This window comes from Terrapene carolina, unplaced genomic scaffold (assembly GCF_002925995.2).
Source record: "Terrapene carolina triunguis isolate 2854851 unplaced genomic scaffold, T_m_triunguis-2.0 Scaffold62, whole genome shotgun sequence".
In the NCBI taxonomy this organism is placed as follows: domain Eukaryota; kingdom Metazoa; phylum Chordata; order Testudines; family Emydidae; genus Terrapene; species Terrapene triunguis.
The window spans coordinates 56,889,602-56,904,853 of record NW_020664413.1 but is presented as its reverse complement, the minus strand read 5'-3'; the positions used below and the strand labels follow the sequence as shown (position 1 = coordinate 56,904,853).

The window sequence follows — 15,252 nt, the reverse complement described above, 5'->3', positions numbered from 1 at the left end:
ACCTTCAAAAGGGGAACTCAGTGTAACCAAGCCAGTGTTAAATGCCTATAGCAGCAAACAGATTCAGGCTTGTTAACTCTGGAGTATAGTGATTACCATTTCAGTGTCAACATAACATTGTTCACGGTCACTGGCCATTTTTGTAGAACTGTGCTTAATCCAAATATTGCAGTCAGACAACTAGTTGCTCTCAAGCAGTTCAAACTAGAACTCTGATTTCAAAGTTATCTCCAGCCTTGCTCAAAAGAAGGACAGTGGGAAAGAAGAGATGCAATGTATCACCTATCCAGGATCCAAAACTTGAACCGTCTCCCTCCCGTGTTCCTTGGTCCAAAAGGCCCATCACCTTCACCAAACACTGAAAGCCTTCAGTACCACCTCATTTTCTACAGCGGTTTTGTTTTGCAATATAAGAACCTGCAGCACTTAAAAGAACATGGAAATGTGAATAATCTTTAAAAATCCTGATCTGACTGATAACTTTTGTTTAGCTAATAAAATGTTCATGCAAATGTTCTGAGTCGGATAAATTATATAGGACAGTGTCTGAGCATTGACTACATAATTTATTTAAGACTTTTGGGCAAGTGATTACATTAATGCTAAAGAGGATAATGAAATCCCTCATCTGTAATTATTTGTATTTGAGAATACATTTATAATAAAAAAGCTCAGGGCATTACATCAAAGATTTCTGTCTTTCATGGATAACTGCACATGCTTTTTCTTTCTGCTGCAAGATTCAGATTTAATGTGTCTTATTACTTAGCCAGTAAAATCTGAATGCACTCAAAAATTCTGGAGATTCCCATTGGCCTCTGGAGAATTCCACTGCACAGAGCTCCAAGTGGGGGAAAGATCACCTCATATGGGCGACAAGGACCAGCAACCCGGGCTCTCAAGGATAAGCAGGGGGTTCAGAGCAGTAGGATGTGCCAGAGATAGGTGCCCGATATGCTGATTCACAGCATCCTCTGAGAAGCCTCCCTCTGCTAATTAGAACTGCCCTCCTTTGGAGCTCCAGGGAAGGCAGTGGCTAAGCATTCACATGGGCAGAGAAGGAGGTGGCATTTTGCATCCTCTACATATCAAGAGGGTTGAATTAAGCAAACAGATAAACATTTTCATTAGAGAGTCAACAAAACATGTCCGTTTACATGGTCACAAAGCAAACATGAGTAAGCAGTTAAATGTGAAGAGTTGGTCAATAAATTATCTACCACAGAAAATCATCAACTGCAATGACCTAAAGCAGATATCAAACATCTTCCAGCCAGAGACAGAATCCCCCATTTTGTTAGGGAGGAATATAAAATGCCTTATAGAAAAAGATAAGAAAAGGGAATGCGTGGGATAATATGCAAGGGTAATCTACACTAAATATTGGGCAAAGGTCAATTATACAGTTAAAGTTGAATTTGCTTTTCCACTGTAAACCCTATAGTCAGGAACTAAAAAGTCTTTTGAAGGCTCAGCAGTGCAGTATACCGTTTGCTACCCAGAAGCAATAAAACATTTAACAATAGTTGAAATAAGTAGTTTCTATTTCGAAAACAAAAGAAAAGCTTCCCCTTTCAGTTTAGTCACTAAGCAGCTGCTGAAGTCAATCCTTTGGATTTTTGAGTGGCAAATAAAATGGAATTGTTGAATGATAACCACAAAAGACAATTTAGAAGTTCACTCACGTTACTACAAACATAAGTCTCTGTCTTGTCAGTCTTTTGCAAAACCCTGTAATCTTTGCTTCCAAATTCTCTCAAGGTCTCTCATGAAAACTGCACTGTACACTACTGATAATGTAGCTCATCTGTTCTATACACAATTCTTCTGGCTTCTGTAGAAATCAACAACCTTATGAATACATGGCTATTCACATTAATTTTAGGGTATGTCTTCTAAATGAGAAATACTGCAATTGTACTGCAGCTTTTGAATTGCCTTTGTAGAGAACAATCACAACAAAAACCTTTAAGGTTTAAAAAAGGTAAGAAAGCCAGATCCTCCTCTTCATGGTTACACATTTTACAAAATTAAATTGACTTAGAAACCTTAGTGAAATTGGTTACTGTGTGCCAGCAAATCAGAAAGAGGCAAAACAATCTTGGCTCCAGATATATACAAAAAGAATATTTTTATTCAGTATCACAAAAGACCACATATGAACAAAGACCTATTGTGACCTTCTCAATTAAAGAAACTGCAATAAGGCAGTGGCCTACTTAAGGAGCCAAAAACAAATTAAATATTTTGTTCTGAGGAAGAGACAGCAGAGACTTATCAAATTCATCTTCCATGTGCCCCCTCCCATTACTGGGGGAAGTTATGGTGTTTGAGCAAGTATTTAAAGAGAAAGTATTTTAGGGAATATATTCTGAATTGAAGCATCCAAATGAATTGTTTCTCCCCCACTAGTCCTCTTGCTCTACTTTGATTTTCTTCTTCTTCTTCTTTTTCTCTGTACTCTGCAAAACAAAGGAAATATTTCTATGAACATACGATACCAGAACACCAACAGGAACAGCTAGATAACTTAGGACTTGGATAGTGCTGCTCATACTCACAAAGTGGTTTACAAATGTTAAACTGTCGTTAGGGGCCCACAAACTCATTCATTTCCTGCCCTAGTCTCTTAAAGAAAAGGATGCTCACAGGACTGCAGGAACCCATAATTACCTCCAATGCAAAGCAGAGCAAGCTGAAGCCTGCAAACATGGAGCTCAGCCACAGAACAGACTAATTTCTAAGGACTTCACAAAGCAAGACATCCTTTTATATCCATATGGAAGAAGTCATCAGCAATAGGGGTCTGCAATTGAGATTCTTCTACAGATTTCAGCATTTAGTGGAACCAAAGCTCATTTGTGTAAAAAAAAAAAAAAAAAAAAAAAAATCAAGGGAATGTCCACACTACTTTCTAAACAGTGCTAATTCCACCACTAGCACAGAACAGGATAACTATTACATGTTATCTGAGGAGTAACATTTATCAAAGGTTCTCAAACTTTTTGGCCCACAGCACGGTTGAAAAATCATCCCTTAACTCGCCATAGCCTCCCAATGTACTGTGGCCACAACATTGTGGGCTTGGGGTCACAGAGAGAAAGACTGGAAGCTTCTGGGTGGTGGGGTCTTATAGAAGTGCTACAGAGTGGAACAGTGGGTGGGTGGTGATGTGGCCTGAAGGAGCTGCTGTTAGCAATGCTTTTTCCTCCCCTCCCTGGCAATCAAGGATTGGAGAGTTCCATTTTGAGGGGCTGCAGGGCCAGCTTTACAGCCTCCTTGAAATGCTACTACCCCTCCCCTGGAGCTAAGCACTGTGCAGGCAGGGAAGTGGCCTGAGAATTAGGTGGGAAGGGCAAAGAGTGAGGTGCTCCCTCCCTCCTTAAGCATCCACTGTGTTCTAGTGACCCCAGCTTTTAGTACTCAGCCAGAGGGGCGCAACCCAACTGGCATTCCCTCCATTTCTGGGTTGCACTCCACAGGTTTACAGTATGGTTTCGCTGGCACAGGTCTCAAAAAAATCCTTGTCCAACTTTACGGGAGAAACTGTAGTGAGTCACCACTGCTGGTAGCTCACAATTGTAGCTAGCATGGTTTAAGACCCCTGGTGGCCCAAAACAGAACACATTTAAAGAATGTGGCATTCATTCAGTGCTTAGTTGTTTGGCAGCCACTCTGTATTGCCCTTTAGGAGATCTTTTGGCTCACTGCAGCAGCCCAGCTGGTGCAGCGAAACGGGATGGTGCAGCCCCAGTGTCGCACAGAAATCTTTCTGAGCTATTAAGGGACGTTGCTGAGTGAAGACCACTGAGCGGATTGAAGGACACCCTGTCCAGTCTTTAGATAGAGTAGTGGCCATTAAGCTGAACTGGAAGGGTAGAAGTATAAAGTTAGAGATCGCATTTCAAAATATGAGGGTAAGAGAATAGGAAATAGTGGACTTGGAGACAGTCATGAATTTCCCATGACCCTAATTTGTAAGCTGATCCATCTCATATCCTTCAGTATTGAATATTACAAAATAAAAGGGCTGAAGAGAATATAAAACAATAGTCCCCATACACTGAGCTATACAGACATGGGTATTTTTCTCCCCCTCACTGTTTCGGAAAGAAAATATCCTTGCAGATTTCAACGCAACGGATTATTTAGAATGATTCCCATCTCACCTCCACCGCTGTGCTAGTGGACGGCTCTTCAGCCGAAGCTGCCTCTTCCTCAGCTCTCTGTTTTTTTTCCTTTTTCTTTTTCTTCTTTTTGACCGGTTCACCTTCCTCTACATCTGCCTCTTCTGTATCACAGAAAAGCAAAACATCAGGCTGTCAGTTGTCAAAAGTATTTAAGGCAGAATGAAAGCCGTAGCTGCACTGTATGTGTTTCATGAGAGGATGAAGCTGTGCGTGTTGCAGTGCATTCAGGAGTCCTTCATGCAGTTTTACCTCTCCACACCACCTCTCTTTTCTCCCACTCCACTGTATCTCCCTTTTTCACATGCCTACTGCCCGCTGGTATCAGGGCTCACAATTCTGCTTAAGACTCAAAATTTCATCAAACAGATCTGAGCACACAGCTACCTACGATTAATTTTCAGTTCTGTCTTCCAACAGAATGAATGGGCAAGCACAGTATCATCTACTATTAATTTATCACACACACACACACACACACACCATTTAGCTTTAGGAACCTTCAGATAGAGAAATCAAGCATAAAGCACTACTGATCTGACAGCTTATGCAGCAGAGTCACACTACCACTAAAGCCCCACCTCATTAAATTTCTTTGCTTAACTGAGTCAGTCTTGGATACCACGGTCTTTAGCACGCAATGCTTTGTAATGCGTAAACTCATGATGTAGCAACAATACTTCAGTTTCTACCTAACTGGGATGCTGTCAGCAGCATTTGTGGCACGTAGTCATGACTCAAAAGAGGAAACAATTAGTACACCACTTCCAAAAATCAGAACATATTCAATATTTAAAGTGAAAAGGTGAATCAAACACCACAAAAAAGTAAAGAAACATCTGAGACAAAATAAACTAAACAGAGCTGGACTTTCCCTTAAACTTACAAAAATGTAGCAGCAGAGTTAACTCTTTCAGACCAACAGAAGAGTAATATGATACAAAGAACGTTTTAACATTTGCCTCAAGCGCAAACATAAGATACAAAATTGACTCCAGTGTATAAAATGCCTGATTACATTGTGACAGATTTATGTTACTAATTTGCCTGGGGCTTTAGGTGATTAGGCTGAGGCCGCAGGATTTTTAGGGGAGAAGATGAAGAAGCACACCAAGTGACTAAGTTTAAAGCTTTATTAACCAAATAACAGCGGTGAGTGCTGGATGCACCCCATGTTACTTTGAGGAAGGAAGAAAGCGTTAGTGCTCGAGCCCTAACCCACTTTTATACTTACACATGCACAACCCAAGGCTGGCCAAGCCTGGGTGTAACGTAAGAAGAAGAGGGGGAAGGGTAGACAAGAGTTTTGCCCTGTGCACAGGTTGTTTAGGGTTTGCTGTAAATTTTTGACTTGCTTTAGTTTTTGGGAGGGTTTTAAGCCCTGGGTTTTTTGGGGGGCATTTTTGTTTAGGGACCCTTGTTTTTTGTGCACTTTGTATTAGTTTGAACTGGCCTTTTACAGCTTTTTTAGTTTTTTTTTTTAAAACATATTGGCTTTAGGGTTGAAAGGCTGTTTTTTAATTTACTGGCCTTTGCAATTTTTTTAGTTTTGCAATCTTGTTAGGTTTGTTTGGCTTAGTTTTTTTTTTTTTTATATATAGGCTTTTGGCTGTTTGGCAGGCAGCAGAGAGCTGGTTTATGTGCATTGGCCTTGGGCTGCAGTTTTGTTTTTTATTTTTGAGCCTAGCTGGATTGTTGAGTTAACCCTTTCCCTCCCTCCCCCCTTGGCCTTTTGCAACCTGCAAATTGCAACCAGCAAAATAGAGCAATACATGCAGTTTACCAACAAAAAATGCTCAAACCCTCATTAGAAGAGGATTCCAGATGAAAGGCCTGGTGTGTACAATAATAAACTGATTCCACAACAGATTTGCAGGCCAACATGCAACTAGTGTGTGCATATAATAGAACCTCCTACACAAATTGATAATATATATGTAAAGAGAAGTAACAACATACAAATAATTGTACTCATACATTTATCTTGCTATACGTTATTTTGAGTCACATTTGCTGTAAGTTTTCACTCTGTTGGGATACTGAGCAATGTGCTGTGTGGTTACCTTTGGAAAATAACCTATGTTATTACTGTGTCATCTGCTTTGAAACACCAACCAAGGGAACTGTCACAAATTTCAATGCAAAATTATGTATTTTGTATTCACAGGTCTTGTAATTTCTCACAGCAAGCAGCAGGATGCCTTAATAAAGACTTAAATTGCTAGTTTCCAACAGAGCTCATCACAAGATTTCACATGTTCGAACCTGGACAGAATGAGGATAACAGCTCCAGGGAGGCTGTTCTTTCCCTCCAGACCTGGCACTGGCAAGTCACTCAGCCCAGTAGGGTTTCTTTGCAATACAGCAGTTGACAAGAGAGGCAAGAGCCTTTGTCAGCAGGCTCTGAACCAGACTGAACAGCACCCAGAACAGCTTAGCTTGACTGATGTACGTACCAGTACCTATACAGTGTAGGGATCAGTACCCTGGGTTCCACCATGAGTGTTTTACCATACAAAAATTTTTAATGCATTTTTACATACCAATCACTTTGTATACACATCATACTCCACCCTACAGATGACAGGTCAAATAGCATATGATTAAAATGTGCCCTGATAGGGTAGCCCCCATCACTTGAGCCTGCCCTGCAGGGTTAACACCATTAATTTATTTTAAAAAGATACTTCCCCTTCTTGCAGTACAGGAGTTTTAGTGACAAGCCATAGCTGCACATTACGACCTTTAATGTTAGCTGAATGTTTTACTGGTGGTACTGGTTAGCACTATTAGTGGTAATGTTAGAAGACTAAAACCTCAAGTCATTCTGTCTAATTGATTCATACCGGGTTTCCCACACCCCACTGAAATAGTGGTGTTCAAGGGACAGTGTCAACTTATTTTCTAGATAGTTTAAAAAAAGTTAAGTGATTTCAGATACTCTCCCTGCCAATTTTTGAAGGGGTTCCAAACCCTTTGTGTTTAAAAAGCATGTGCACGCCCCTTGTTGCTGTTTGAAAGATCCACGCAAATAGGGAAACACTGAAAGCGACGTCCAAAGTGCTACCAAATGCTCAGAGGAGACAGAAAATAAATTCTCTTATTTTTGTTACAGTAACATCAGACAAACATGATTTTTAAGTTGGTGTCCCTTTCAGGTTGTAATGCTAAGTTAAAAAAAACCACACCTCATTAGAGCACTGCAGTTTTAAAAAAAGTTAAAGCCAAGGAACCTAACACATTTGGGGTTTAGGTGTCTAAGTATAGAAATGCAGAGTTAAGGCTCTATAAACAGTCCTAGCCTGCCATGCAATGCACTCCTTATGCCACTTAGAACTACCTGCCAAACTTCTCAAGCTACCACTGCCACAACACACGATGGACATGTCAGATCTTCTGTCATCTACCTGAAAACAGTGAGGTCATGATCTGTCCCTGTGTCGGAGAATACCACACAGGTTGGTGGATGGCCAGTCCACGGGATGGGGAGGGCGTAAGGGGGATAGCTGATTAAATGTGGGTGGAAAGTAGTAAGAGGTACATCGGGATTGAGAGTAGACTGGTGCTGTGCTAAGTCAAGTTCTATTTTGCAGCGGTATACAAAGGATAAACAGACGTTTGGATGTGAGCAGAATGGTGGCTGGGAAAAGTGTTTGTGAACTACGTAGATACAACAGTAATGTGTGAACCTTGTGAGGTTGTGATTTTAAAGGGTATAAGAGGACAACGAGAAAGGATATGTCTGCACATGGATGGTAAGAGATAAATAAGCTCTTCAGATCTGCCTAACTCAGTGTGTACAGCCCCTAGCACAATAGCACCTCAGTCATGATTGGGACATATGGACACTAATAAGCATAGTACAGCTGGCTTAAAAAGAATTAGAGTTGGGAGAAAGGTCTGGATGGGCAGGGTGCACAAATGTAAAGGGGAAATTTTGTAAACAGCGCAAAGCACATATGTTACTAATACTGGCCATGAAGTAAGATGTACAGCTGTGTGTTTTGGTGGAGGATGAAAGACACCATGAAGGTGGTTTATGGTACCTCAACATGGCATTCCTAAAACTCAAATTCTCACTTCTAACTTCACTTAGGAGTTTGCAGCTCTTCAGTGTTTTCTGGTTTTTGTTTTTTTTTTTTAAGAGTAAATTTTAATGTTTTTTCCTCAACTATTTACACCCTTAATTATAATTTAAGAAAGTTTGTTTGCAGATGATAGCAGCTAGTTAGATTTTTAAGATGTGTGTCTCACCAATGCACCTCTTTATCGGAAAGACAGGACCATGGCTCAGCTCTGGACTCTCCAACAAAACCAGGACATCTGACAAAGTTTAACATATGCGCAACGTAACTTTGCCAATCCACTGAACCACGCTGAAGTTTGCCCACTACATATGATATTGGTGGCTCCGATTTTCCAAGCTCTCGCCAAAATTAAGCTTTATATATCCCCAAAATGTTAAGAGGCATCAGTGCTCAGTAAGGCCAAATGAATCAAGAGATATGATTGGTAGGCAAAGGTATTTGTGGTATAACCCATTAGAAGACATGCTCATGAGTAAAAAAAAAAAAGTTAAACTAATCTTTAAGGACTATACCTGACTAATATGGAATTGGCTGTAGATTTTCTCCTTCTAGGACAGGGGTTCTCAAACAGGGGGTCGGGACCCCTCAGGGGGTCACAAGATTATTACATGGGGGGGTCGGGAGCTGTCAGCCTCCACCCCAAACCCCACTTTGCCTCCAGCATTTATAATGGCGTTAAGTATATAAAACAATGTTTTTAATTTATGGGAGGGGGGGGTCGCACTCAAAGGCTTGCTATGTGAATGGGGTCACCAGTACAAACGTTGTAAGAACCACTGTGCTAGGAGAATTCTTGAGAGAAGTGTCAGCAAGGCACTATGTTCTGGGGCAGTTTTGGGGTAGGGACATAAGTATGAGTGTTTCACATCTAGGTTTATAATGGAAAGTTAGTCTATGGAAACAATTCTGTGCTTATAATAAAGGGTTAATTTAGTGCTGACAACACATTCAGAAGGGTCTCAGAAGAGGTAGTGACTAAAAATGTCCACATACTCCAAAAGGAATTAGGCAAAGAACATTAAAATCATCACAGACCACTCCCATGTGTCCTTGTTTCATTACCGTATTAAATATCACAGCAAAAGTCATTATGTGGACCTTTTCCCCAACACTACAGAAAGATACATCTGTACCATGGGAGAGGGTAGCCCCAATCCTCAGCTAAGTTACAGAGCCCGTGAGCCACTCCACCAGTGCAAGATGCCATAAAGCCAGCCCCCAGGAAAATCACCTTGGCATTAGGGGACCTGAGAATGATGCAGAGCCAGCACAACTGCGCTGAAATCACCCTCACTGTCCAATGTTGGTGCATGGAGAATGGTGGCTGTAGAGGGGGGTTGTGGATTAGGCATCCCTGTAGTGGCCCTGGCTGCTCTTACAGCCTTTGACAGCCATTGTTTACTCCTGGGGGAATGCTGCGCCACTGCTCAATGCAGAATTTTGCAGAAATTAATGTTGTGCGCACAGAATTTCCCTTTTCCCCCTACAGAAATGGGCTGCAGAGATGTTGGCTGCCACTAGGGATCACTGGACCAGCATAGCCCAGCTTGGAAATAGAAGACAAGACCGGTGTGAAGGGGAAGGAACTGGAGGGTTCCCAGCAGCTGCAGTTCCCAGCATGCCCTGAAGGAAGGAGGCGGCAGCATGCAAGAAACTCTGTACAAGCCTGGGACCCAGCATCAGGCGGTTTCTCCCTCAGGATCCCTGGGCTCTGGAGAGTAGAGGGCCAGGAGACCCCCCAGCTGGCCTCTAGGGGGTAGAGGGTGTGAGTGTCTGGGGTGGGGTGGGGTGCGGCTGTAGTGAAGGTGTACGAGTTTCAGGGCGGGGGGGGAAGGCTGCAGCTGGTCTCAGAGGGATGGGAGGGGGTGGTGAGTGTCTGGGCCAGGGAGGGCCCCACAGCTGGGCTCTGGGGGGTTGGGAGGGAGTGTCTGGCTCCCCTGGCTGGGCTCTAGGGAGGAGGGAGCAGGGAAGCAGGAACTGGGTTGTCATAGGAGTTTCTTTAACTCCCTACTCCGGGGGGAATTTTTCTATGTCTCTGTGTTGTTACAGACATACTTGCTGACAGGAATTTTGAAATAAATTACCAAAATAATTGAAACTGTGTGGTTATATAGTGTTATTTTGACACACAATTTGCAGAATTTTAAAATATTGTGTGCAAAATTTGTAATTTTTTGGCACAGAATTCCCCAGGAGTAAATTATTGTGATTTAGATCATTGCAGCCGACATAACCTGGAGCAGCTCACAGCCAACTCTGGCTCAGGGAAACTCAAAAACAGCATCTCTGTGCTCCTCTACCAGAGCAAGTATCAGGGTAGCTATTTTGAGGTTTTGGAGGTGAGGAAGAAGTAGCTTTTTAGCATAGCTGCCTAGGCAATTTGCAAAGCAACTCTCAATACAAAAACTAACGATTCCGAAATTACAATCCAAGATCTTTCACAAGGTAACTCAGAGCTGGTAGCTAGTCTATCAAGGTCTATCACTCTAGAATGGAGTGGTTATTTTTAACACACATACAAATAAACTCCTATTATCTGAAATTCAGATTGTGAAATTCTAAATTGACATTTATCCTGAAATTCTGATCCTCCCCAATTTTGGATATGACCCAAACTATTTGGATAATAGGGGTTTATCCATACTCATAGTAAATGGAATAAACAAGTTAGCACAATGCCAAATTTTTAAATGCGAGAGCCATTTCTTTTCATGATACCAAACAATGTCAGTTAAGGATTAATCTACTCCGCAAGTAATTCTGTAATAGACATTTGAGGCTGCTATTTTTTTTTTTTTTTTAATAAAACCTCTTCTATGTTATGCTTAGAGCACCACTGGCCTTTTAGAAATATATATAAAACAAATGCAGTCCAGTTTCAGCCAACAAGATTAAAAAAAACCATGTCAAACTCATGGAAAACAGTTGCGTATTCTGAAAGGCCACCACATGCCACTCTAATTCCCTTTATACAATGCTCGCAGGAAATGATGCGTTTGAAACAAATACAGTAACCAACCTTTAATTTCTACTTTGATCTTCTTTCCTTTCACTGTAACCTCCATCTCCTCTTCTTCCACCTCTTCAATTTTACGTTTTTTTGGAACAGCAGGGAGTGTAGAGTCACCAGAAGGGTCATATACCTTCACTTCACTGGAATGAAGAAAACTGAGTAAGTTAAGTTGCAAACTTGCAAGGGAAGAAACAGCACTGTAAATAAGATACAGTGGTGAAATGCTCACTTTCAATTCTCTACCAACATCTCCTCACTGTATGATTTTCAATGGAGACAGCACAGCTAATGGGAAGTGAAGGATCATTGGTGGCCTGGTTTCCATTTACCGAGAAACAAACGAACACAGGAGCTGTATTCCACATAGTACAATTGAGAAACAAGTAGTATCTTGTACTGGACCAACTTCTGTTGGCGAGAGAGACAAGTGTTTTGAGTGACACAGAAGAAGAGCACTGTGTAGCTCAAAGTGGGTCTCTTTCGCCAACAGAAGTTGGTCCAGTAAAAGATATCCTAGCACCAACCAGGCTATAACTCCACTAAAAACAGAGTACAACTATCACATCTGCACAGAAAAGCCAGTTCAGGTGTTGAATTTTACTTTTTATTATAAGGGTCATTGTAATCAAGATTTCAATTCTATTATAGTTTGAGACCACGTCATCCATTATGTTGCTCTCTCCACAGCTGAGCCTGAAGAATTGTTTCCTTCAAGAGGGTGTGGCCAGGTGCACAAGCATAACATAAGAACGGCCATATTGGGTCAGACCAATAGTCAATCTAGCCCAGTATCCTGTCTTCCGACTGTGGCTAATGCCAGATGCTGCAGAGTAAGTGAACAGAACAGGGCAATTATCAAGTGATCCGTCCGCTGTTGTCCACTCCAAGCTTCTAGCATTCAGATGCTTAGGGACATCCAGAGCATGGGGTTGCATCCCTGACCATCTTGGCTAACAGCCAATTCTTTTTTGATCCCAGTTATAGTTTGGCCTTCACAAAATCCTCTGGGAATGAGTTCCACAGGTTGACTGTGTGTTGTGTGAATTAGTACTTCCTTTTGTTTTAAACCTGCTGTGTATTAATTGCATTGGGTAACCCCTGAGTCTTGTTGTATGTGAAGGGGTAAATAATGCTTCTTATTCACTTTCTCGACACCATTCAGGATTTTAGAGACCTCTCTCATATACACCCCTCTCTTAGAAAAGTCGTCCCTTTTCTAAGATGAACAGTCCCAGTCTTTTTAATATCTCCTCATATGGAGGCTGTTCCATACCAGTAATAATTTGTTGTTCTTCTCTGTAACTTTTCCAATTCTAATGCATCTTTTTTGAGATGGGACGATATGGCAGGGTGTACTTGCCCTTCGCTGGAGTGGAAGGGGTAGCACTCTAGCAGCAGAAGCCACGCCCTCTTAACCCTGCTGGGCGTGCTCCAGCTGCTGTATAAAAAGGGAGCAGCCTAGCTCAGTCTGGGTTGACCAAGGAGGAAGGATGCACCACGTCAGCTCCAGCTGAGGAGCAGCCAGGATCCCGGACAGTGGGAGCAGGAAATGCCAAGGCCCAGGCAGGTGCCCAGGGACCTGAGGATGTCCCAGGGAGATTGCAGTCACCACCCAAGGAGCCCAGAGACGAGGACACTGTGACTTCAACTGCAGGAGTCACGGTAGGTAGTAGCCCAGAGAGGGACTAGCCAGTGTCTCTGCAGCAGTTGGCATGTTGCAGACAGATTCCCTGCCGGCTTAATGGCAAACCCCTTCGCCATTACCAGGGCCCTGAGCTGGGACTCGGTGTAGTAGGGAGGGCCTGCATGCCCCTACCCCAGCTGCCCTAGTTGGGGGGCAGCCCACCAAACCCCTGCCTACTGACTGGCCATTAGGCCACGCTTCCCTACAGGTAAGGTGTGTTTAACTGGCTCTATCTATTAGGCTGCACTGCCCTGCAGACAAGGGGAGTCCCATTGATGCTGGCCATCAGTCCATGCAGCCCAGAAGCCGAAGGCAGCCATACTGAGTTAACTGCGGGGCTACCATGCCCTTGTCCCACCCCCAGGGTGACGGGGTGTACTTGCCCTGCAAAAGACTACCACAACTGCACGCTGTATTCAAGGTGTGGGGTACCATGGATTTATATAGTGGCATTATATTTACTGTCTTATTATCCATTCCTTTCCTAATGGTTCTTAACACTTAGCTTTTTTGACTGCTGCTACACACATTGAGCAAATGTTTTCAGAGAACTATTCACAATGACTCCAAGATATCTTTCGGGAATGGTAACAGTTAGTGTAGACCCATCTTTTTGTACATATAGCCGGGATTATGTTTTCAAATGTGAATTAAGTCTGTAGACCAGGCACTGAGACGCGCTGCTGCAAGTTTTAAAATGCAGTATAGATATTCCCTGCAATTCAGAAAGTCTACTCAACAGCATGCACAAGCCAGATTTTTTAAAGGCACAAGAGGCAGTTAGATATCTAATTCTGATTTTTGTCTTGGGAATTCTGCTCTCAAGTGTCTTAGGGTATGTCTACATTGCATTTTCAAAGCAGAGAGTCTCAGAGCCTGGGTCTACAGACTTAGGCTCATGCTATAGTGCTAAAAACAGCTGTGCAGACGTTTGGGCTTGGGCTGGAGCTCAGCCACTGAAACGCAAGGAGAGGGTGTGTTTCGGAGCCCAAGCTGCAACGTGTAAACTGCTGTTTTTATCACAGCACATGCCCAAGTCTGTAGACCCAGGTTCTGAGACTTGCTGCCACAAGTTTTAAAAATGCAGTGTAGACATACCGAGACTCCTCCTTTGTTCAATTCCAGCATCTTCTGAAACCTTCCCAGCTCTAGCCACCCTCATTAGCATGCCCCCACCTCAGCACTCTGCTCACTCCTCTATTCATACTTCCTTCAATATCGCAACATCTGTTCCAGGCCCTGGGGCAGTTAAAAGCTTGTCCCATCCAATGACAGCTACTTGCTAAGGCACGGTTCTCTGGCATCAGTTAAGAATAGTATTTCTACTGAAGCAAAGGAGTTTTAAATATAGATCCTACTAACAATCAGAATATTTTATGGGTATGCATATACTGCTTCAGTAGTGGTGACAGGAGGAGAGCACCACCATAGTAATCCTCCTTTTGGTCATCACTAAAATACTACTGATGATCAAAGCTGCTACTTTCCTACCAGAAGTGGCCATCTTGTTGAAAACTCAGAAATATTGACTTCTACAGTTTATTTGTGGTAAAATGTACATCTCACCTTTTCTATTCCTGACTGCTAAACTGAGCCACACAGATTGGAAATTATCTTTAGTCCGCTCTCCTTTTAAGCCTAGAGTTCCATTTGTTAGTGCTGAAATGTTCTGCACACATGTGCAGCCAGGAAGTCAGGACTCCCCAAGTCAACAGGCTGAGGATATACAAGTATCAGACCATCTTCCTACTCTCCACCCTAAAAGCCACTGATGCTCCACCTGCTGCCACTTCAAAGCTTTTCTATACATAAAACCCCGCCATAAATCACATCATGAAACCAATCTACATCACTGAACGTTTTGAAGATTTCTCCTGGGAGTTTTGTGCCTGGCATTTTCTAGAATGAAATTGTCAAAGGAAGTTTCTAGTGTGGCTTTCAAACGTGTTATGGGGGGAAAAAAGCTTACCTAAACCCTGTATTTCTAAAATTTTAAATAATTCTGACTAGCATGAAATAAAACAGCTAGTCATTGATCCTAATAATACCCAATGTTCTCTCAGAGGATGTCTCAGCAACCCATTCTCAGAAAGTTAGGGCAGTTACCCTAATCCACCTGTTTTACTCTGCCACAATTGTGTTAAATGAAAGAAAAGTAGATGGTACTTAGTAATGGGCATGTTGCCAGTATTGCATGAAAAATGTTTCCTGGAACTGAAGTCAACAGAGATCAAAACCCAAGTCTCAGGGTAATAAAAATAAAGTTATACAGTGCCAAGC

The 15,252-nt window shown here is 42.4% G+C and overlaps 1 protein-coding gene and 1 non-coding gene across 2 annotated transcripts in view; both read right to left on the bottom strand.

Annotated features, from left to right (window-relative positions):
- Nucleotides 1-2,114: 2,114 nt before the first annotated feature.
- NOP58 (NOP58 ribonucleoprotein) overlaps nucleotides 2,115-15,252 on the bottom strand; it is a 34,643-nt gene continuing 21,505 nt past the window's right edge. Inside the window, exons 13-15 of the mRNA XM_026647682.1 lie at nucleotides 11,295-11,428; nucleotides 4,170-4,291; nucleotides 2,115-2,462 (exon numbers count right to left, since the gene is read on the bottom strand). Coding sequence (XP_026503467.1) covers nucleotides 2,409-2,462; nucleotides 4,170-4,291; nucleotides 11,295-11,428 — 310 coding nt within the window. The 3' untranslated portion in view covers nucleotides 2,115-2,408. The remainder of the gene's footprint in view (nucleotides 2,463-4,169; nucleotides 4,292-11,294; nucleotides 11,429-15,252) is intronic.
- On the bottom strand, nucleotides 9,230-9,313 carry LOC112119181. The gene has a single exon (XR_002909096.1). It is a non-coding gene; the product is annotated as a small nucleolar RNA SNORD11 (small nucleolar RNA).